Genomic DNA, 23733 nt, shown 5'->3' with positions numbered 1-23733 from the left:
TTTTGACGAATTGAATCCCTGAATCCCCCCACAGACTCGCAACTAATTGCCTGATATTCGAGTACTGGCTCCTGTTGTGGCACAAAGCAACGCCGCAATTACTGCCGGGATGTCTATAAAAAGAACTAAGCTCATTGAAAGTCAACTTGGTATCATCTTTGTATATATAGCTTCAGCTTTGAACGGTAGTAGGATACGAATTTTTTTTTCCCGAATAGGAAGCGCTGGAGTCACCGAAGGGAGTCACCCGATTCCTGAACCCGTACTCTAACATCATCACTGTTGAAGGTGCTCTTGCAGGAATAGATACGCTTCCTCGCACGCACGCCATTTGGCTCCTGTGGGATCATATTCCAAGTCAAATAAGTGTGCTGCACCCTCTGGTAGCGAGATCCCTGTTGGGACTCCTTGTTCACACAACAGATCATACGCCCTTTTAGACTGCTGCCACGGAATAAATCTATCCGAGGTTCCATGCACAAAAAAAGTTGGTACCGTGTACTGACCATCTTTCATGTGCGCATAAGGGCTGAACTTCCGCACGTCCTCGGAACGAGGCTGTTCCATATTCTCCAAACTCTCTATCTTGTCCAATGATGTTGATGACGAAGTCGGCAATCCTTTCCAAAGAATTGGCAGTGTCTGCCCGTTCCGGACCATGTGCCAATAGATCCAGGCTCGCGGATTAGATGGATGTATCCAGGCCAATGGAGAATTCTCCCTAGATTTTGCAACATAAGATGTGATCTAAACATTCATCATCGTCAATAGATGTTTCTCTTTAAGAGATGGAGTTGTTGTTACCGGGTTTTCTTCAACCGCATTTAGCAACCTGTATTTCGAATGCATTTCCGTTTCATTGGCCAGGATTGCAGCGGCTTGGGGGCTTTTCCAAACTAGGAATAGAGCACATAGTCAGTTTGACTTTCTGAAAACATTGTTAGCTAAATCAGGTGCTCATCATACACTCATCTTCATAATCGCATGGACAGTAGAAGGCCAAAACTGCGTCAGGTGGTCTCACACCTATTGCCCTAGCAGTCCAGCCTAGAGTGAGAGCAAGAGCGCCACCGGATGACCAACCCACAATTCCAATTCGTTCAGCATCAATCTGGATGTTGCAGTGTTTCAAGCTCAAGGTCGCTAGCTCTTTTCGTGCCCATACGAACGCTTTGCAGACGTCTGAGAGAGCACCGTCAACGATAGGCAATTCTGGGCATAGCGTATAATCGATGCTGATGGGAAGAATACCATGTTCCAGTAACCAAACAATCTGCCTAGCAGGAACGTCTTTCCGCGACAACATAACATGCCCTCCACCATGAATAACCAAAGCTACAAGGAGTTAGGTTAGTACAAGCAAGACCTCCACTAGGGGAGAAAGGGGGTATTGCACACACCCACTGGCCATCTCCTTGAGGGGATTACTGAGATATCCGATGGATAATATATATCAGCCCGAAGATGTATGCTTGCCCGATCGAAACAAATCGTCTCGTTGTCAAGATCAGTGAGCTTCGGTGAAAACCTAGGTGCGGTTCTCAATACATGCTCAGACTTGAATCCTAGAACAATTCTGCTAGTTTGCGATTCAAGGCTGCGGTCACCAGTTGCTATAGCCTGCCGGAATCCCGCTGCTAGCATGGATTTCTGCCACAATGGAGCAGGGGCCAACGCATGACGCCGGCCGTCTTCAAAGAGCCACCAGCCATCTAGCAGCCCGAAAACGCAATCAAGCCAGGGTATTCGTTTGGTGAATTCTGCGAGAGCAACAAATCCATGAGGCTGAAGAACTTGGTTGATATGGGTGAGAGACCTGGTAAGATCTCTTGTGGCGTGGATGCAAAGTGTGGAGATGACGATATCAAACGAGCTAGTCATTTCAGGCGAAGGTGGTCGTTCGACATCAAAGACGGAAAACTCCATGCAACTTGAGTACTCTGCGAACTTGCGCCGGCCTAAACTCACCAATGAAGGCGACAAATCCGTGAAACTGTAATGAAACGGTACGTCCTTCTGACTTAGACTCTTGATGATGTGACTCGTCGTCCCGCCGGTCCCTGCCCCTATTTCTAGAATTCGAATTGGACGACCAGCCTCAAAAGCTGAGCCCGCGCGTTCAATATAGTATGCCAATATTTTGCTCATGACCAAGAACAAAGGACTGCTCGTGTAAACTTCTTCCAGCAGGGTTTTTGTCTTTGCGTTACCGAAAAGGTATTGAAGCGGCTCTTCTTGCCCCAACAAAAAGGAAGATAGGCGAGGACCAGTCACCTGCAGAAGCTTGATTTCCAGGGCAAATTTGGGATGTTGCTGAGCTAGTTGCATAGCGAGTTCGCCTGACGTCGGGATGTCGATTATTCTATCAGAGCGAATGTAGCGTGCACCATCGTAGTCAATCAGCTCCCCTTCCCTCAGAATGTCTAACAAGACTTGTTTCAATCTACCGTATTTAGATATAACGGAGATATCTGGCAATCGTTCTCCAGTCGTGAGGGAGCGAACATCTGCACTCATTCTCTCAAATGCCTCGAGTACGTAAGCCTGAAGTAATCGAGCTTGAGCAGGATAAACTTCGTGCCAAAACCCATGACAGCCAGTCTCAGCTGTGAATGTTTGGAAAAGGCGTTGGCTCTGATCTAACAGTTCCTGTGGTGGAGTCTTCCAACGGACTGTGTGATCTTTGGCAGGTACCGTGTTGCTTAAGTATTTGTCATTTGATTCGAATTTGTCATTTGATTTGATTTTTTCATTCTCTCGTCCTTGTGCTTGCTGAGCACGCTGCGTTCTCCCAAATACGAGCTCACACAATTCGTGAAGTGTGGTTTGAGGCGTTATTTCCTCGGCTTCGAAAGCCATGCTGGGCCCATAGATGTCGTGGAATAGTTCTATGCAGAGCAAGGAGTCTAGACCGAGATTCTTGAGTTGGCTTGAGGGATCAAGAACAGAAGGGACATCGATATACTGTTTGAGTAGTTGCTTCACTTGGACAAGACTGTCCATCTTCGGGGTCTCCGGAAAGCTTGTTGCCTCACTTTCAATCTCATATTGCGGTTCAGCGTGGTACTTTCGAGTCTGAAATTTATTCTGGTGAATGATACTTCTTGACTTCAAAAGATCAGATAAATCTCCAAACGATCTGATGGATTGTACCTCCACAAGGCCGATCGGCGTGGAAAAAGCTTCCTGAACGCTGGCGCAAATTTCGGACAATCCCAAAGAATCGACCCCCAACTCCAAAAGCTGTGTTGAGTCCATAATGGACTTGGCGGGAACATCTGTCACTGAGCTCAAGAGCTCTCGTAGCTCATGGTCTAAAACATCATTCGACTGCAGCAAGCGTGATTGGCTCGCCTCAAAATTCTCCCCCGTCTGGTTCTGGGAATTCTTACAGTCTAACCTGGACACGACTTGTTGAGTCTGGGGGTTTTTTGTCTGGCTGGAATTGAGAGATGCGTTCGATGATATCAAACTGGAAGGCACCCTGGAAAGGCGCACTTCGTTTATGATAAGAGCCACTACTCCTGATTTCGGATCAAGAGCAAAGGTGTCATAGTGTGAATCGTTTTTCTCACTAGTACTGAGATGAGAAAATAGAGACCAGGTTTGGTCTGCGTTCCCAGATATAAACGGCGTGGAAAATTGAACACTATCAATTGAAACACACACAAAGGTATGGTTGGGCTTGTTCAAAACCTGAAACGAACTTAAATGAAGTGGCGCAGCCTGCAAACATGCATCAAGGGCCGTGTTGAAAGTTTCTCCGGGTGGGATGACGTCGTCTTTCTTTTGAGGCAGGACATCAGCACGCACGGTTCTTTCATCCAAAGAAACATTGTCCAAGCGATGGTAGACAGGATCCAATTGTACAACTCGGGACAGTAAATTGTAGACGAGTGGCCCGTGGAGTGTGTTGTGATCTTTACGTTCAGCTTGTTTGACTCTTCGATGTACGTCCAACAGCCGCGCTGCGCGTGAAAACTCGCTTATTAGACCTTCCTCTGGCACGAGTGTCACTATCCCTTCCGCCGTGGTGATATTTTTGTTAAAATCATCATTTTGCTGGAATAGAAATTCCCATGCGAGAGATTTCTCATTTCTGATCAGCTTAAGGGTTACTTGTCTCCTTTGACATACTCCCATGGCCGTACGCATCCGAAATTTGTCAACTCGAGGAATCAGGCTCTGTTTTGGTGGTCTAGGAAATCTTCCAATTGCTCGAATGACCAAGTTAAGGTAGAGTGATGCAGGACATATTGGAATGTCCTGAACGCGGTGACCTTTCACGAGAGAACACCATTCCGGACATTTTGTGTTCACAAGATATACTGTCTCTTTTGTACTTCCAATCTGCCCTTGTAACTCGACCAGAATATTGACAGCTTCTGTTTCGATTGCTTTGCAGCGTGAGGATGTGCGATTGTCGGAGCTGATCATTCTATGGTTCCATTCAATCCAATGCCGGGGATGGTCAAATTGGTAGGGGGGAATTTGAAGTATTCGAAAACTTGGCGTTCGTGACGGACTAAACGGCCAGAAGGAAACTCCATAACCCTCCATCCATAGTTTCGTAATGGTATTCGCCAATGAATATTCGGATTCCTCATCAAATTTGACAGGATGAAAATCATGGGCATGCTCTTTTCTCTGATTTGATGCGGATTGGAGCATGTGGATGACACTCGACCCAGCACCCGCTTCCATCCAAGTGCAAGATCCGAGTCTGTTCTCTATTCTTTGAACAGCATGCCTGAAGTATACAGGCTGCCTTGTATGTTCGACCAAAGATGCCGCGGTAGGGATGTCTTGCGTTGGAGTCTCCGAGCACATTTCAACCGGAATTGATTGATTGTTGAACGTGAGACTCATAGTGAGCATGCGCAAATCTTTCAAAATTGGTTCCGTCAACTTCGAGTGAAAGCCATGTGTCACATCAAGTCTTTTGTAATTAATCTGTCGGAATTCCTCGTTTAGTATTTTCTCCAGCGCTTGCGTTTCCTCGGCACTTCCGACAAGCACGTGACTATTTGGACCATTGTGACAGGCAATCTCAAGCTGATGACGTGGTTTCAGCTCATTCACACGAGATATTACTGACTGCACTATATCGACGTTGCCACTGATAGTTGTCATGAGTCCCTTTTCTTTCCCCCATTTATTATCGATCAAGGATGCACGGCCGCAGACATACCGCAGTCCATCTGCTAAAGACAAACACCCCGATACCACCAAGGCAACCAGCTGCCCCAAAGAGTGTCCTAGTAGGCAATCCACTTTAAGACCACAATCGATCCATGTCCGCGCGCACGAGTACTGAGTTACAAATTGGATCGTCTGTAGAGTCGTTGCATCTTTGCACTCGTGATCTTGGAAGATTTGAGGGGCAACACTTGGGATCCCTAGACCGACGAGCGTTTCATTACACTCATCCAGGTGAGAGGCAAACACAGAGGAGGACCGGTAAATATCGACTGGGATACGAATCCGACGAAATGCCTGGCCACTGAAAATAAGAACAACTGGCTTGGGGGACATGTCGCTCAGTTTTCCGTTGGACGTTCTGGCAACGGAGGGAACCAGTCGTAGTTGGGATGAAAGCTCTTGTATGTTGGAGACCGAGAATGAGCTCCTGATGGCCAAAGCCGAATTTGCTCTGCGGGAAATAGTGAAGCACAAGTCTGCTAGTAGCGATTGTGGGGTAGGAGTTATAGTTTTGTCAATATAGCTCTGAAGCCGACGACAATAATTCTCAAGGCTTTGTTGAGTGTTTGCGGCTAGACAAACCGGAAACCTCACACATTGAGAAGATGAAAATGACGTTTCTAGAGGCGGGGGCTCCTGAACGATCATCGCAGCTATGCTACCAGCCGCACCAAAGTTGTTTACCAATGCAACACGGGGTTCCGATTTCCACGACTGAAGGGTTAAGGGAATCGCTATCCTCTCTCCGATCAGGTTTATTCTGGGATTCAGGGTGTCGAAATTAGCCTGTGGTGGAATTTCGGAATGTTGGATCATTAGAAGTGTTTTGATCAAAGATGCAACACCAGATGCCCCTTCCGCATGACCGATGTTGCCTTTCAGAGATGAAAAGTACAGCATATCTTGGCGGGCTTTGCCACCAAAGACGTCTTTGATCCCTTCATATTCGGGGGTGTCCCCGATGCGTGTCCCCGTTCCATGCGCCTCGATATAGGTCACTCTGTCAGGATTTATTTGAGCACGATCTAATACCTGGCGGTACAGGATGGCTTGCGATTCGGAGTGGGGGACGGTAATATGGGGAGACCTGCTTTGGCGTACTATCGAAGAACGAATAATCCCAAGCATTGGATCTCCCGCCCGGATGGCAGCGGAAAGAGGCTTCAACACAACAATCCCCACCCCCTCACCACGTGAGTAGCCATCGGCCTTGATATCGAAAGGCTTGATCTTGCCATCAGGACTTAAGAATGACGCACCCGCCAAGTTCTGAAATAAGAACGGACTGGTGAAGACAGAGACGCCGCCGGCAATGGCGCTAGAGCAGTCCCCTGCTATAATGGCCTTGCACGCCGCATCAATGGCTACGCCAGAGGATGAGCAAACCGTGTCATACATGATAGAGGGGCCAGTCCATTGAAAGTAATGGCTGACTCTACCACTCTGAAACCCCTTCAAGGATCCCAGTGCAGAGTAGGCATTGACTGATTGGCTCGCGATGTTGTCGTTATAATCAGACGAAAAGCCCCCAATATAGCAGCCAACGTGCGGGTCCCAGTCCGAGTGGCCAAAATACCCAGACGACTCCAGCGCTTGGTAGGCAACCTCTAACAGTAGCCGCTGCTGAGGATCCATTGAAGCGGCTTCGCGGCTGGTGATCTTGAAGAATTTATGATCGAAGGCATCAACATTGTCTATGAAATTGCCTCTGAGCGTCATACCAGCAGGATTTCGCCAGTGACCTGCCAGGGGAATTCTTTCGTCTGGCAAGACCTGATCGAGTGACTTGCCAGTTTTCAAGATATCCCAAAATTCATCCACCGAGTTGGCTCCTGGAAAGCGGCAGGCCATTCCAACAACTGCGATTGTGTTTTCGGGGTAGACTTCCATGGCTGAATTGACTTTCTTACGCCAAAGATGACAAGTGTGCCCAAGTGACTGTAATTGACTCCAGGGGAAATCATATGACCCAAATTGAAAAGGCGGGCTCTGTGAATTTATACACGAAAATTTCGATTTGCTACACTTGTCTGCAGAAGCTCCCAAGGTAAGCTCATTGATTACAATGCTACCTAATAGTTCAGCCATGATTTTCAGAGTATATGACAAGTAAGTGGCCGATTTTCGGTCCTGGCGTCATCAAGTTACCTGTTTCTGCGAGAGGCATGATGCGCCAGGCCCTATCGCCACTCGCTTGTTCAATGCGTATCCATTTTCGGTTCATAGTGGTGCCTGGCGTCACGAGTTACCTGTTTCAGCGAGATGCATGACGCACCAGGACCGATGCTATGGCGCGTGCATTTATTTAGCGGCGAGGTTGAAGTATAGTATAAAAAAGGAGTATTAGTGACGTGATTTGAAGATGCAAAACGCGCACTAGGTCCTGATAAGTCCTCCTGCGGCGCCGTCTCCGGAGAGAGTTAGAATTGCCTTGAATATAAAATATAAAAACCGTTCGGACCAAGAAAACGCTAGATCTTACTTTTTCTGACCTGCTCCCTTAAATCCTCTCCAAATTCTGTTTTTTGGGATCCGTTGAGATTTTTTGAGTGAAAATGAACGGATTGAAATGCCACGCCGACAGCTTAGTCGGAGCTTGGTCGCTCATTGACTACAGAGCAGTGAACGATGATGAAAGCACCGTATTTTTCCCTCTTGGTGAGAATGCCCAGGGTATTCTGTTATATTTGGAGACAGGCATGATGTCTGCGCATATTATGCGGCCGGGTCTGAACTATATCCTTTTTGGTGCTACTTTTTGTTTACGGATATATTTAGAATCCCCACAACGCTTACAATGGAAATTCATAAGTTTAGTACCTCCTTTGGACTGCCCATCCTTTGGACTGCCCACTAAATTTCTATTCCCTAGATTCCATACATCATGAAACAGCTAATAACGCGCGCCACCGCGGAAACTCTTCAAGGGGACAACCTCCTATCAATACACCTCAAGATAAGCAAGCATACATATTTGGTGGCTTTGGTTGTTTTGCAACACGCCATATAAATACTAAAAGAGATTAGGTGAACGATGAACAAGCCTAGCCCAAAAAATTGTAAACCAGGTGCGAAGCAAAATAATCTCTGTCGGGTTCTAACAAAGCTATTTCAAAATCGCTTCCAGATCGACTGAAATTTTCATCAAAAGATTTGACTAATCTTTCGTGGTCTCCTAAAATTCGGGCGGTTATAACTGAGTTCTAGACAATGACAATGAAACAGTCAAAACCAACCTTTTTGTAGTTGGAAGAACATCTTGGAGTATATCTTCGTAGTCATCGAAATATGAGCCCTTTTGAACGAAGAAATACGAGGTCACGAAAGTGGTAAAAAGAGAAATGATAAAAATAATCATGTTGTTCGAGATTTTAGTTTATACCCAATTAGTAGTATGTCTTATTTGTAGCTCGGGCGATCAAGCAATTAGGAGAGGGTAGAATCATATATTTGAGCAATGGCGAAAGGGGATCTGCATCAAATGGCTATATGCAAAACCTGAAGTTTGAGGAATTAAATGGTGTCTTGGCCTACCACATCAATGATGTCGTCACCCCGTGGCCAGTGCAGGCAGGATCTACGCGACCGGTGAACAACTTCAAATCATACCTTAGCATATACCGATCGGCAGAATTCTCCTTGGACTTTCTGCGGTGAGCTTTCTTGTGCAACATGGAAATGTAAAGGTGACTACTACCGGAAACACTCGAACCGATGCAGCCACGTGCATTAGTGGCGTCGTTGGTACGGGGTCATTGAGCTTTGTTTCGCTTTAAGGGACTAAGGTTTCCTAGGTAACAAGTCAGTAATTATAACAAGTAGAGGTAAGGATTGAGTACTATAGACCTAGCTTTAGACCGGAGTTTCTTTCACATCCTAACCTGTAAGGGTAATCATAATCTATATTATTATATTTAGGGTGAGCTTCAATCCTACTGGGGTGCTTATAGTCTAGTCGACCGCAAAAGTCTTGGCACGTTTTTGTATAGGAAAAAACCTTTAATCCTTTGGTGCCCTATATAGTATTTAGCAACCACCGGTCGCTAGAGCACTAAGGCACATGGCCTACAAGGTGAAGCTCACAGAGCTGAGTAACCCAGGTAAGGTCAATATTCTCAGGGGGATCAATCTTCACACAATATCTTGAGACGGGCCCCTTGCTATTGGTCAGATACTCAATACCAGTCAATACCTCAAAATCCTATAACCAACATTTTATCCTATCTTGACTCACTTTTTCACCCTTAAAGACTTTACCCGAATTCCACTGTAATACGATGGAATTACCCCTGTGAAGAGAAGGCAAACTATAATGTCCAAATTGGTCAACTGCATATGCTCAAACCTTCTTATATTGCTATTGAGATGCAATAAGGCATAAAGAGAATAATGTCTTCAAAGATATGAAAGCTAAAAGTCGATCACGTTCATTAGCTTTGTCGCGTGCCTTAAAAAGGAGCGGAGCCCCCTCTGTAGTCCCGTCAATTTGCAACAAGATCATTATCGAAAGAGATACCAAGAACTGCTTTGAAGAGCGAGAGTTTGAAAACTTTTTACCTCGCTAAAATGACTTTTTACCATAATTCCGTCACTGGGCAGTTACTGGAGAAACTATCACTACCTGAGCCTTCACAGAGGGATCCAAGCCTATCTATGAGCCTGAAAGCCGGGCGTTGTGATTCCAATGCAAAAGAATATTCAATCACTTTGCCGGATTTGTTCTGCTCTATTATGGCTACCATACCAGCCATCAACCCATTTTATCTTGGAGCGAAATATAAATGTACTTCTCTCATTGTTGAGTAGGTACACAATTCATGAGAAAGAGAAAACCAAAGTTGATATTATCCAAAGTGCTCTCCAGGCAGATGTTGACAATCCCAGAATTGGTGGCGGGCCTGCATGAGATGGACCTTGCTCGCGATGTCATTGATCAGGAAGGCGATACGTTTGAGTATTATGCCACCCGCCTGGTCTCCGCCGTGGTCACTCAGATCTTCTCATACATGATTGACAGTGGACTTCAAGACGGCTACATCTGCACAGGAGAGGCTTTTGTTTTTCTCCATATTCCAGAGGATCCTACTGTTATTCAATATTACTTATGTGTGCCGAATCAAGACGTGCAGGGGAACGATCAGTGCCGTCTCCACCGGACGGCTATCCGCCAGGTACTTGCCTTCACTCTTCAGGTGTTGACCACCGAGCCTCCATCTCAAGAGTGGCACGATACAGCGCGTGAACAGCTTACTACTTGGGAAGTCGAATATTTGGACGTCTTGCGGGAGATCCCCGAAACCGTGCGAAGCCGAGGCCCGCCGACCTCAATTTATCGGCCCTCGCACTGGAAATTAGAACCAAAAAAAACACAATACACGGTCCCGCGCTCGCTGTCAAACAGATATTACGACTCCGAAGCACTCGTCTGCGGAAGGGAGTGGCAGTGAGGAAGAACCTCACTCCCCATCTACTACAGCGGCAGCGCGCAGCCAGGCGAGATACCAAAAATTGAGCCGCAGGAGTAACAAAAAGCAGAGCGGCCGTAGACATAGTGGGACGGAGGCAGGACAGGATTCTCCAAAAAACAACCGGGTTATACGAGCGTACTGCACCATGAACTGCATACGCGGCATAGCCAATCGAGATCTTCTGGATAAAGAATGCCCAAATTTACAAAGGCATTTGCAACATTCTAGCAGTCACAGGCATTCGATAGACTCGGCAGAGTTCACCCGCAGGATTCATCGTCAGCTCGTGCAGAATCGAAATGAGGGATTTGAACAACTACACGTGCGCGGCCGAACGGGTTACCTTGTGAAGGCAACCCTTCTAACACATGGATACACGGTGGTTATCAAAGCCACCACGGCAGAGAAGCAGCGTCGCCTCCAAGCAGAGGTGGAAAACTATGTCCACCTCCGAAGCCTACAAGGCCAACAGATTCCCGTCTGCCTGGGTGCTTTCAAACCACGCATCGCATATTGGTACCACGGTGAGATAATGGCGCACATGATGATCTTAGGTTGGTCTGGAATACGACTTCAGCATGTCATCAACGATGAAAATTCCACCTTTTCGACCTGGAGCGCAAGAAAGTTCTTGCTGTGCTACAGTCGCACGGAATCATTCACGGTGATAGTGAGTGGTGCAATATGTTATGGGATAATGCGGGCCGCCATTTGGTTGTCATTGATTTAGAGGACATGAAGTGGCTGAAACGTCCTCGTGCCCTTGAGCCAGCCTTAAGCAACACACGTCAAGTCTATCGGGTTCGGAATGAGAAGAGCAAGCAAAATCACATATCTAGCTCGGCTGGCATCTGCACATGACGTTCCTCAACCCATGGCTAAGCCTTACTCAAGCCACTTCATGTTTGTGCCTTCTGATCACGAGGCGGTAGGAAGTCTGAATTCGTGACCACGTAACAGATTGCCTATATGTGAATAGGAGCTGTTTCGTATATTCACATCCAGGGTGGACCTGTCACCTTGGCTTCGCAAAGCGAACTGCAAAATTTGTTTGGAGTAACGAGCTAGAACGAGCGTTGATCGACTTTTATCGCTGTCCAGAAAGCAGGATCATTTTGAGAGTTTGAAAAGCTTCTTTAGGAAAGTCCGCAAGCTGAGAGTCGTCCACGTATTGTTTCTTGTCAGAGTTCATGTCGGCGAAAGGATGTTTGGCGCTTTGAAAATCCACAGATGCAAGGGAGACTAAATGCAGGTTTATAGATTTTCCTGATAAACCCGGGCAACACTATTCACCTCATTTCTCAACCGCAACCTCCCATTTCCCATCGTTGGGTGTAGAAGATAGAGTACCAGGGAAGCCAATTGAATTCAGCTTATCAAATTACGAGTCTCGGTGGCGCGGTGAATTGATCTTATTCCACGTATCAGAATTCGTTTCCGTTCTCTGCATAAATACACTGCACCTGACACTCCATATAAATTTACTTGGTTATTAATGGAACAGATAATCTTTTACGGATAGAGCTAATATATGTTTCATGTAATTGACACAGGCCGCCGCTTGCAACGATATACACGTAATTATAGGAACGGTTTCTAGTGGCCCCAGGTCGCGCCAGTCCCGACCGGCACTGGTTGTAAGAAGGGCCGCGGTACTGTAGCTGTGGTGGATGAACAATGATGTACTGTCGTAAATCATGAAGACTGGTCAGGGTTAAACGAGTGCTGTGGTAGAGATATACTTACGAATTGTTCTTCTTGAATTGATCTCATAGTGCGCTCATATTCGCAGTCCTCATGATATCGATTACTAAGGGTACTGTATGCCGTCTGATTTTCGAAAGCCAGACTTTGCGCTCAGTCAGCCAAGCGAGACGTTCCTGGAAATTGGAAATTTCATCATCTACTGGTCGACTAAAAATGGAGCGTGGATCATGTTCACAAAATGGACGGGCTTTGTGGCTATAGATCGAACATAAGGTGCTAGTGACTCTGTCCAGGAGAAACTTCAGCTCTTCACAATCCTACATGAAGTACATGTCAGTAGTAGTATGTGATCACAGTGTCTAACAAATTATTGTATCCGTTCTCAGCCATAGAAAGTAATGATCAAACCCAGATTGCACAATTTTGGTCCACAACTCAAAAAATACAGGCTATTCATTCTTCCACGAACTGACTCCGCGTCTGGTGTGGTAGCCAGCCCCCAGTTGAACTGACAAGCTTATACAGCAACTAAATTAACGGCTTGACGGTGAATTTGATGAAAACAGAGCTAACAAGCGGCTGGAAGTTTTAATGATGATATGGATGAAGAGAAATTCGTGAATCGTTGATATTTGTTGACCAACTAACGATCGGTATCGTGATGGATGAGGAGTTTCGCACATCGACTATGATGTTGACTTTTTCCAAATATTGATAGAACGAGTAGATTGAAGGTCGCTGCCGCTGGTGAAGTAACTGCTACAGAAGCCTTTAAAAACCGAAAGGCTTTTTTGTCATCAAGTATGAAGATAAATTGACTCCTTCATCAATCTTATATCGCGATTTCAATCAATTCTCACATCTTCCAGTAGCCCGCACACTTTTCTAGGGTTTTTTATCTTCTCAAATACCTGCTCACACCCATTCCTCTATATCCACCGGAAAAGTCCACCTCATATTGGAGATGGATCTAGTGCGATTTCTTCAGCGCATCTCTGGAAGCAAAGTACTCGAAGCCGACCTACCGCTGTTGTGCACGATCATGGCTCTCGGCTTCTTGCTATATTGCCTATTCAAAAGCCGACGTAGGCTTGCCGTGAGTCGAATTTTCAACTTTCCGTGCTTCCACGTCGCTGACATTATCAGCACGACAAGGATCTTGGTATCAAGCATGGCTGTCTGCCAATGGAGACCTGGATACCATACAACTGGCCATGGGCCCTCGACATTCTTAAACGACAATACGACGTGCTACCAGACCAGCGTATACTCATGTTTCAATCGCAGTACTTTGACAAAATTGGACCTAACATGACGTTCAAACTATTCGGGAAACAAGGCTATCTCACTGCCGACCCAAAAAATGTGGAGTCGATACTATCAACAAACTTTGAAGGTAAGTTACCGCCGAATCCTCCCCTTGCCTGATCACAATTGTTATCTTTTTAGACTGGTGTCTTGGCTCTAGGCGACCTGGACTGATGCCATTACTGGGCGAAGGTATTTTTTACTCAAGATGGAAGGCCATGGAGGCACTCAAGAGAATTGCTTCGTCGTCAATTTTCTCGAATTGCTCGCCAAGATTGCAAGGTATTTGACGCACATGTGGAGGATCTTATCTCCAGACTGCGCGTCACTGGAGGTTTGATAGACCTGCAGCCTTTCTTTTTCCGATTTACTCTAGCCACAACAACGGCACTCCTATTCGGAGGGCCTGTATCTGCCTTGCCCGTAGAAGAGACAGATTTGTTTGAGAATGCATTTGACTATGCCAGCTCGGTCAGCGCACTTAGAATTCGTCTGGCAGATTTGCAATGGATATGGAAGCCGACTAAGTTCCGCGCAGCTTGTGCTGTTGTTAAGAAATATGCGACTCGTTTTGTACAGCTTGCCCTGGATGAAATGGCAGAAAATGGCGAAGAAGCGGCATCAAGAAAGTAACCATTTATTATCGAGCTGTACAAGGACTTGCAAGATTTCTTAGTGAGGGATCAACTGGTCAATGTTCTAATCGCAGGAAGGGATACGACAGCATGTCTCATATCATGGGCTTTCTTCCTTCTCGTGCGACACCCCAAATCCCTGGCTGAACTTCGTTCTGAGATCGACTAGGTCACAGAAGGCTCACCAGAATTGACTCGGGCAAAAGTCATGAGGATGAAGTATCTCCGATGTGTGCTGAACGAAAGTAAGTCTATGAGCCACTCAGCTTTTGAATTGGGACTCCTGCTCATTTTCGTACTCCATGAAGCTCAAAGACTATACCCGCAACTTCCAATGAACGTTCGAGTGGCCGCTAAAACGACCGTGATCCCCAGTGGTGGAGGTCCAGATGGCAGATCCCCCCTCCTTATCCCCAAAGGTACCGGGGTTGGTTACTCAGTCTATCACATGCACCGGCTCCGAAGCCTGTATGGTAAAGACGCAAATGAATTTCGTCCTGAAAGATGGTTGGATCAAGAGTTAGAAGACATTGGCTGGGGATTTATGCCTTTTCATGGTGGGTCGCGGATATGTCTAGGCAGTAAGTCTTCTCCCTTGAAGCGCAATGATAGAGGCGCTTACTTAAGCTGCAGAGGAATTGGCTCTGGAAGAAGCTTCGTGTGCAATAATACGAATCCTTCAGGCATTTCCGGGGCTCAAGCTACCACCTGGAACATCTACTGTGCCACCCGGAGAGGAGAAGCAAACGTTGACAATTGTGGTGATGAGTGCAGATGGGTGCAAGGTGCGTTTAGAATGAGAAGATCGTATAACTCAAATCCGAGAACACACCATCCTCGACGAGTCGAGTCGTTTGGGAATGCCAGATCTTCGCCTTGACGAGATGCAACTCAAGCTGTACCGAAAGCTTTCCTTCCAACTGGTATTCGAGAACGACCAAATGGTATACAAGCACGCGACAGACCCTCCGCTTGATTGTATCACATGCCCGGTTGCTTTGGAAAATGCCAAACCGTATTGCGTGGGGGATTACCGGTAGTCTGCTGCTATAAAACGAGACCAGATTACTCACCCAAAGTCGATATCTTGCGTAACAATGATGCCGCTATGAGCGCGGGCAGCAGGGAAGGGAGGTTCAATCTGCGTGACTTGAATTTGGAAGATGTCTCGTGATTGACTGACTCTGATTATCGTGAGATTTCCCTTGAACAGACAGTCACACCTTTACGCAATAATACTGCCGACACCAATAGGACTCATGAATATTTAAGTCAGATTTCAGTGATAAATTCAAGATCACAACTGTATTTGCTAAAATATAGATCAAAGAGTCACCAAATTTTGCATACTGTCTGCCACGCGGCAGGGTGTACATCCGCGGTCGATGCCATCCTTAAAGCCACTGCATGTTAGAGTGTAGCTCCAGCCTGAAGCGCCAACCTTTAGCAGTTTAGCCTGGGGAAGGATCCAACCGGCTGCGAGTATGCCACAGCCATCTTGAATCCCAACTGCTCTCAAGGAGCACAAATTTGAGAAGCGCCATGCGAACTACGGATGGCAGTTAGTGGAACGGTCTTGGGATAATAAGTGGCCCAAATAGAGACCATATCCCAAGATATACTGTCAAAAGATGCACATTATTGTAATCCTGGAATAGAAGGACACATTCTATTCTGTCAAAGTTCCTCGACTAATCGCTTTATCTGGTATCTTCATGGAACGAGACTCGCTTTCTCTTGCGTCGCTCAGATAGGGATGCCTGCTGAGCGACCATTTGTTGAAGATCTTCCACCTCTCTCTTCAAGGCTTCGATGTCCCTGGTCAATCGTCTCTTGATCAGTCGTTCAGTAGTCTTCCTTTCTGCCTTTCTACATCGTCCCGTCTCCTCCTCTCTCTTGGATAGACTTCTGAAAGGTTCTTTCCTCACTTGCTCCACGGGTCTAAATATCGTTGATTAGAATAGGGCAGAGCGGAGATATGTTTTGAAAAACATTCACTAACCGTTTTTTCGTAAGATTTTCAGGACGGCGTAATCTGCATGGTGACGAATCAACCACTTTCATCGGTCGGTCGGGTTCGTTCAAAGGCTTTTTGCCACGGCGGCTTCCATGTCGCTCATCCCTATCATGCAGAACACCCACACGCTCAGTCTGGATGGACTTCGAAGTTTCAGGTTGGCCTGCTATCGAACGTTTTCTTCTGCACCATAGTCATCTTCATCTTCAAGAGCTTTGGCGAGCCTGGCAGAATATTTGCCTGGCCAAAAAGTAGAAGCCTTGGCCATGGAGCTTGGCATTCTATAAGCGGTATTGATTGAAAGAAATCTAGAGGAAATATAGTATCTTGTCTTCGGAGAATAGGCTGACAAGGGATGAATGTGAAAGAGAAGGAGTAGTGAAGTAAAAAAGATTGGGAGCTAGCTTGTAGATCCGGTCAAGGTCGTCTGCCTCAGCCCGAAACGAACCCCATGGCTCGTGGTCCAGGATGTTACATTGACAGTGGGTCTTGCGCCACATGGGAATTCTAGAAAGTGATCGACGCCTTTCTAGGGTACAGGCTGGCAGCTGATTTGCCAGGCACGGCGGGATGCTTTTGAGTCACAATGGGCTGTCCGCATCAGGCCAGGCCCCTTGGTTCCTCAGTAGACCAGCCAATCAAGATTGCTCAAAATAGTTAGAGAAGGGCCCGTAGCCTGGTCGGTCAGAATAGATGATTGGCCGAGCCAGTCAATCGACCAAAGTCTCGCAAAGGTACTCGTGAATCCTCAGGGTTTGCCCTGCCACGCGCGTCGATTGCAGAGAGATGAGCAAGAGAATATTTTATAGATTCCGTAGTAATTGATTGATCTTCTGACCGAGAATTGTCAATGGCCAAGGCAATCGTCCTGAGTGGGGTAAATTTCTGCGATGAGTTGGAAAGTGGGACGGCGAGATCGAAATGATCGGCCGGCACCTCAAAACTTATTTGGGACGTGGGCTGCGGCGCGAGTCCAAGAACGGCTCCGTTTCACACCGGAGACCAATTGGGTAAAAGCCACGGTACCGTGAGTTCGTAAGAGGCTGCATATAGTCAGCGATAGAAAGCAGTGCTGTAATACGTGGGAGATTATCAACTGAGAACCGACTAAGACGTCAGATCTCCTTACAATGTGATGATCCGGACGTCCTCAATGAGGCGCTTATCCGGTCCTTATTTCTCTTCCATGACCAGTTCCTTGACAGCTATGATCACAGCTCGCAGTCGGTCACAGATGCCATCCACATAGCCACTAAGGTTTTGATTTCGGTCAACCCCTCAATTTGGAATGCATACGCAACGCTAAGTACCCGCAGTGCGCCTCACCAGGGAAGATGCCTGAAATTTCGAATGGCCTCTCGAATCAAGTCAGCAGGCCAAACATTTTGCTATCAAGAATCTTGACACTCTTTTGCAACGCATTGCAGCAAGCATGTCGCACACAGATCACTCTCGCGGAGCAGCACCCGCTCTCCTTCAACCATGGTCTCAAGGTCCAGTCGTTCCGAGCATCTTGCTTGGTAATGCCCATTGGGTTCTCAGAAGAACGGAAACAAGGACAACATCCGCTGCAGAGGCTTTTCATCGTTGCGCGACAATAACTTCAATGGTACCTATGATTGCACGTGCATGGCAAATGCGTTTAGCCCTCTTTGAATATGTGTCGCAACTTGCAATGCAACGCAGTCTCATTGCCACAGCGATCATATCCATGGATTCCATTTCATCAATTCTGGTACCCAGTCGCCAATGTAACCCACCGCAGAAAATGGACAGTCTAGATTATCGGTTTGATGGAACCAAGGGCTGGTTTCCCCTGGCAACATGAGGCCAACCACGGATCCTGGAAGGAGCGTCTTTTGGCCAAAGATTCCCAAGAAACCTTTCCAATGCCCTCCAAAACCGGTGACCATCCCTATGAACCTGCGCAGGTGGTTTCTATGAAGAGACGTAACCGACTTGACTAAAAGACGCCAGATTTCCGGCTCAGAAAAAATCAGGACTTTCCTCCTCACACTCGCGTGTGCCATGGTTTCCATCTCTTGTCTGCAGGCTTGAGGGTCTCCGTGGCCACGAATCCGCAGTACAAGCTCTGTGTCAACAAACATGCTTCGCAGGATAGGTCTGCGTTATCAACTGTTCCTCGCAGGATAGGCTCTGCGTTATCAACTGTTCCTCGCAGGATGGGCTCTGCGTTATCAACTGTTCCTCGCAGGAGACCGCTGCGTCACCAAGTTCTCTGCAGGAGACCGCTGCATCACCAAGTTCTCTGCAGGAGACCGCTGCATCACCAAGTTCTCTGCAGGAGACCGCTGCATAACCAAGTTCTCCGCAGGGGACAGCTGCGAAACCAAGGAACTCTAGCAAAGTTTAGGCACCTCTACGTGGTGCTAGGGACCAGTATTCAATTCTCGATCTACAATTGAAGAAGCCAAGACCTGCACCTCCATCGATATTTCACTTTTGTAGGCCCGGGCCACGGGCGAAGAGACTGACAGCAGGGCCATGAGAGCGCATTCCGGGGCGTGTTTACACTCCAAGATAGCATTGTATAGAGAATGAATAAACCCAGAATTTTGCTGTTCCAGATTTCGCCGTGCATAGTAGTATCATGTCCAGAATCTGATCTCATCAGATGTACACACACGTAGAGGATGTATACACACACGTCCAGGCTAGTCGGCTCGGTCAAAGACCATCACACTTGGGCAAGAACGCATTATACACGTCTGTCTCAGAGGTCAGGAAACCCAAGATGACCGTTGAGGTTGGCTTCAGTGGTGACGGGAAGATGCGGTGATCATGGTGGCAACCAGTCTGTAATGGCGATAGTTGACTGAGCGTCGTGAACCGTTAAATGAGCGTGCTTCAACGGTTGACCCAGTGATGGTGAGCATTGAAGCCTTCGTTGATAAACAATGGAGCATGTTTTCATCAACAGTTGACTGAGCGTCCATGATCAGTTGAATGATCATTCGTAAACAGTTGAGCTTGCTCTGATAAACAGTTGAACCTGTTTTCATCAGCAGTTGAGTGAGCGTGCGTAAACAGTCGACCGGCATTCTTAAACTGTTGATCAGCTTTCTAAACAGTTGAGCCAGCGCTGGCAAACAGTTGAATGAGCGTTGGTAAACAGTTGAGCCTGCTCTGGTAAACAGTTGAATCTATTTTCATCAACAGTTGACGGAGCGTCCATGATCAGTTGATTGACCACTCGTAAACAGTTGAGCCTGTTTTGTTGTAAATTCAAAGGAAGATTGATTCTCTTAATTATTTGTTCAGAGGGAAACATGAGGCTATATATACAACGAGAAGATCAAGTTGATTTCCAATCAACTTGATTCTCCGTTTAGACACTTCGGTATTAATTCCGATGGTTTCGGCTTGGTTCCTGATCTGCACCAGCCTCATATCACAACAGATACATCTGCTCGAGGTATGCTCCATGGCCATCTTAGTCGGATATGGCTGTGACGGAACTGAAGAGAGATAGAGAGAGATTCGGAGCGATCTTCAAGAGTTGACTATAGCGAGCATTGGTTGACTCAAACTTGAGACCGGGAGAGCCACCAATACATGGACTGTATTGTCAGCCGGAAGCCACCGGAATGAGCCGAGTATTGAGCAAGTCGAGTACATATGAAGAGCTGCGAGCAGATCTTCTCGATCTGATATCGACTGACTTATTGCAGAGGTGTCAGGTATGTAAGCTAATTAGATCACATGGTCCTTTGTAAGCATGCAGAATAACTGCACGCACAGAGATATAAGAATGGGACAGACAGGCATATGTTCGACCGGAGATCTATTGGTCCAGCTTCCACCGCCCTGATTACGTGTTCCGACAAGAGGCTAGTGACATGTGCATTTGCTTATAGTTCGCCACCCCCGGGTCAACACGAGAAATATTCCCCTCATCCTTGATGCCTGACTTTTTAGGCCTTACGGCATGGAATGCGATGGCGGTCGGCGCTGTACACACACGTGCAGGTTGGTTGGCTCGGTCAAAGACATCAGACTTGGGCAAGAAAGCATTATTCACGTCTGTCTCACAGGTCAGGAAATCCGAGATGACTGTTGAGGTTGGCGTTGGTAGGGTTCCGAAAGGAATAAAGGAATGCGAATATGAATATATGAATATATGAATTTTTTATTCGCGCGAATAGGTGCCCTATTCATATTAGCATCTATACTATTCATATTGTGAGTTTTCTTCGCATTAATACTTTGTCCGGTACAGCGGTTATCGTATTACCGAAAAATGCTCGGTGGTTGATTTCACAACGCCATCACTTCATCAGCCACGCTGGACAGCGGAATTTCGCTTATGGATATATGCAAGGAAGAAAACTCCCTTTTTCAGGCTTTGGCTAGCTTAATATCCCGTAGTGGGTTGGTTTCGATATGTAATCCCCATTCACAGGTGTTTGTCCACCGAAACGTAATACCAATGAGAAAGGCCAACGAAGAATATATATATCTATCAACACAACTGCGAGTCATCTTGATCAAATAACTTAATGAATCCGCTCAGTCCTCTGATACTATTTCAATCCGTTCCAAACTCCGTTCATAAGATAACCCTAAAAAATGGCACGTAAAAATGCGTTTGCCTCACAACCGAAAGCTTCCAGTGACCCTGGCGACATTTTGTTTACGTTCAAAATCATTCATATCGCGTTGCAGAAAACAGAGAAGAGACCTATCAACTTTCCACGTTACAGTAAAGGGCATATAAGGCGCGAACATGACTGAGTCTGTCAACAGTCATCCTATTCTCATTTCCCCTGTAAGTGTTCATCCCCAGGTAGCTCAAGGTATAGTATGCATACCACTGATTCCATCTCGCTGTACTGACCTTAAGAAACAGTAGTATGGCATTTACACCTAATCTGTTCTTGCGAGAACGCGCGGCCTTCCACGTCGGGATTATAATGCTCTCCACAATGGCCTGGTTTCCTCACCTTCGGAACAGTGTGAGGAACCGATCTGTGAGATAGAGCGCCCTTACTCTCCTGAGCCCTCCCCACCGAGAGACACCGATGAAACGCCAGAGTCAAAGCGGTCCTACTCTTTAGCTAGCTCCTCGCCCTCCCCACTTGATCCCGCATTTTTGGAGAGCAGGAGCAATACGAGTAGTCCACTCCAGTATAAAAGACGAAAGACCAAGTCATATTTTAGTTGGACTACCGAGCACTCTTGGACCACAGATCTCGATAACACTTGGTGTCGGCAGGGTGGCTCGCCAAAGAAAGACTGACTGCTGGTATGCAAGCATTGTAGCTTGACCTCCAGGGATTCGGCGCGCTATGGTTTCACGTCGAATTTGTTGGTGCACCTCCAGACCAAACAGCATATCAAGTCTGGGGGTTTTTCCATTTTCTTGCCCGCGGCCGAAGGAAACATCGACCGATTCTTGGAAGCGCCGAAAAGGAACGCTGGTATTGAAAGAATGCTGGTTCGATGGGTCATACAAACAAGACAGCCTTTCACAGTAGTGGAGCATCCGGCTTTCAGGGCACTTATTGAAGCAACAGGGGCTACTTTGCCTATCAAGACCGCTGATACTCTGAGCAACCGAATCAAGGAGGAATTCCACTCAAGAAGAGCTTACAAGAAAGAGGAACTGGCTAGAAGCAGCCAGACACTCGCATTATCTCTTGACGTGTGGACGTCGGAAAATCAGATTGCGATAATGGGTATTATCGGTCATTGGATATCCCCCGAGTTTGACAGGCGAGAAAAGCTCCTCGAATCTACCGAAATTTATGGACCGCACTCTGGAGAGAATTTAGCGGAAGTTGTGCTGAGGATGCTCGACGAATTAGACATTGCGCCCAAGCTCCTGACCATCACAGGGCATAACGCAGCAACAACGGGACGCTCTGCGATAGCCTACACGACCAACTCCTCAAGAGGTACGATAACGAGAATGACCGCTTTCGCATCAGGCCTCTGATGCGGTTCCGTGGACGACAGAGCTTTATTCCTTGCCTTGCCCATGTGCTCAATCTGATCTGTAAAGATGTGTTAGCTTCCTTGAGGGCTGGTTCGGCTCGGGAGGCGAGGGCGATACTGGAAGATATGGCCATTCATATAAGCCCAGCATTCAACTCCCTTTACAGCACGAAAGGAGCAATCATGGAAATCCGACTTCTGATACTGTAGATCGCCCGTAGCCCACAGCGCCGCCACGATTGGAAAGAAGTATCACCGAGCAAACAAGACAGTTATGACGTTGACACCCGATGGAACTCAACATATATCATGATTCAAGATGCTATTCGGCTACATACTGAGCTGGCGCAGTTTGGGCGGATACATCCAGAAGTTCAGGCCCTCCAGCTGACCGATGACGAATAGTCGATACTTAAGCAATTAGCCAAGATTCTCAAGCCGTTCTGGGACCATACAAACTCCGTTTCAAAGGCATGCCCAACAATTGTGGAAGATCTATCGATTTACTGGAGCTTGGATGATTTGTTAAATGACGTTCGAAATGCGGAGGGAGATTTTGAAGACGTGAACATTGAAATTCGCGATGCGATGGAAAGAGGCATTCAGAAGATGAACAAGTTCGCTAGAATAATGGACGACAACCTTCTGTACTATGTGGCTCCTGTGTTGAATCAGCGCATCAAATCGTCCTTGATTGTGTCTCAGATGAGCGAGCAAAGTTCGGGGGTTATCGTCTCGCAAGTGCGGGAATTTCTTAAAAAAGATTACACTCCAGAGCCGTTTGTGTCGTGTGAAGTTGACCATCCACGTCCAGCGGGGATGTCGGAAACAATGTAGAGAACTCTGCGCAAAGTCCAGCCATCCAAAGAGGCCTCTTTGTCGGATATTGATAAGTAATTGGATTCTCCGCCGGTCAACTGGTCCCACCACATGATCGACGATACGGACGCAGAATGGGTTCTAAAGTCGTAGAAAGCTAACGCGTTTAATTTTCCACTCATGGCAAAAGCCGCTCACGATTACCTACCCATCCCTGCGGCAGAGGTCGGGATTGAACGCGAGTTCAGCAATTCTCGAGATGTCTTGGGTCTCCAAAGGCACCGTCTGAACGCGGAGACTATGCGATGGCTGATGCTATTGAGAGGAAAGCCCCAGACAGAACTTTCCAGTGGCGCCTGCATGTAATTTTCAGTGCTTCGAAATTAAAGACAGGCACATAATTTGCAATGGAACAAAGTGTCTGAGCATGATTGATGTATTCGGATGTAATGAAACGAATAGTAATGTATGGTATCTTATTATATGAATAAATATGAAATAGTCCTATATTCATGAATATTGCGAATATGAATAAAGGGCTTATTCATATTCATATTATTCAATCCATATTATTCATACTCACAAATATTCATGAATAATCATATTCCTTTCGGATTCC

At 46.7% G+C, this 23733-nt stretch overlaps 8 protein-coding genes across 8 annotated transcripts; 5 read left to right on the top strand and 3 right to left on the bottom strand.

Annotated features, from left to right (window-relative positions):
• Positions 1-276: 276 nt before the first annotated feature.
• On the bottom strand, positions 277-7092 carry N7483_002583 (uncharacterized protein; the record flags this gene model as incomplete). The annotated part of the gene is made up of 4 exons (XM_057086020.1): positions 277-747; positions 805-896; positions 967-1335; positions 1401-7092. 4 exons carry the CDS (start codon positions 7090-7092, stop codon positions 277-279), a joined length of 6624 nt encoding a protein of 2207 aa, XP_056952169.1.
• A 3017-nt stretch (positions 7093-10109) lies between these two features.
• N7483_002582 (uncharacterized protein) lies at positions 10110-11400 on the top strand (the record flags this gene model as incomplete). Its single annotated transcript, XM_057086019.1, has 2 exons — positions 10110-10502; positions 10558-11400. The coding sequence occupies 2 exons, from the start codon at positions 10110-10112 to the stop codon at positions 11398-11400; spliced, it is 1236 nt and encodes a 411-aa protein (XP_056952168.1).
• A 2019-nt stretch (positions 11401-13419) lies between these two features.
• On the top strand, positions 13420-14318 carry N7483_002581 (uncharacterized protein; the record flags this gene model as incomplete). The annotated part of the gene is made up of 4 exons (XM_057086018.1): positions 13420-13473; positions 13524-13773; positions 13827-13967; positions 14029-14318. The coding sequence occupies 4 exons, from the start codon at positions 13420-13422 to the stop codon at positions 14316-14318; spliced, it is 735 nt and encodes a 244-aa protein (XP_056952167.1).
• Positions 14319-14654: 336 nt separating this feature from the next.
• N7483_002580 (Cytochrome P450 E-class CYP52) lies at positions 14655-15360 on the top strand (the record flags this gene model as incomplete). Its single annotated transcript, XM_057086017.1, has 3 exons — positions 14655-14901; positions 14954-15105; positions 15166-15360. 3 exons carry the CDS (start codon positions 14655-14657, stop codon positions 15358-15360), a joined length of 594 nt encoding a protein of 197 aa, XP_056952166.1.
• A 660-nt stretch (positions 15361-16020) lies between these two features.
• N7483_002579 (uncharacterized protein) lies at positions 16021-16605 on the bottom strand (the record flags this gene model as incomplete). The annotated part of the gene is made up of 3 exons (XM_057086016.1): positions 16021-16261; positions 16323-16471; positions 16513-16605. The coding sequence occupies 3 exons, from the start codon at positions 16603-16605 to the stop codon at positions 16021-16023; spliced, it is 483 nt and encodes a 160-aa protein (XP_056952165.1).
• A 2506-nt stretch (positions 16606-19111) lies between these two features.
• On the bottom strand, positions 19112-19294 carry N7483_002578 (uncharacterized protein; the record flags this gene model as incomplete). The annotated part of the gene is made up of 1 exon (XM_057086015.1): positions 19112-19294. One exon carries the CDS (start codon positions 19292-19294, stop codon positions 19112-19114), a length of 183 nt encoding a protein of 60 aa, XP_056952164.1.
• A 2495-nt stretch (positions 19295-21789) lies between these two features.
• On the top strand, positions 21790-23132 carry N7483_002577 (uncharacterized protein; the record flags this gene model as incomplete). The annotated part of the gene is made up of 2 exons (XM_057086014.1): positions 21790-22255; positions 22720-23132. The coding sequence occupies 2 exons, from the start codon at positions 21790-21792 to the stop codon at positions 23130-23132; spliced, it is 879 nt and encodes a 292-aa protein (XP_056952163.1).
• Positions 23133-23294: 162 nt separating this feature from the next.
• On the top strand, positions 23295-23480 carry N7483_002576 (uncharacterized protein; the record flags this gene model as incomplete). The annotated part of the gene is made up of 1 exon (XM_057086013.1): positions 23295-23480. The coding sequence occupies one exon, from the start codon at positions 23295-23297 to the stop codon at positions 23478-23480; it is 186 nt and encodes a 61-aa protein (XP_056952162.1).
• Between the last annotated feature and the right edge of the window lie 253 nt (positions 23481-23733).

This window comes from Penicillium malachiteum (assembly GCF_028827825.1).
Source record: "Penicillium malachiteum strain IBT 17515 chromosome Unknown utg000001l:1.0-8184562.0:1.0-8186909.0, whole genome shotgun sequence".
Classification (NCBI taxonomy): Eukaryota; Fungi; Ascomycota; class Eurotiomycetes; order Eurotiales; family Aspergillaceae; genus Penicillium; species Penicillium malachiteum.
The sequence above is the reverse complement of the archived record's forward strand: the minus strand, read 5'-3'. Positions and strand labels throughout refer to the sequence as shown.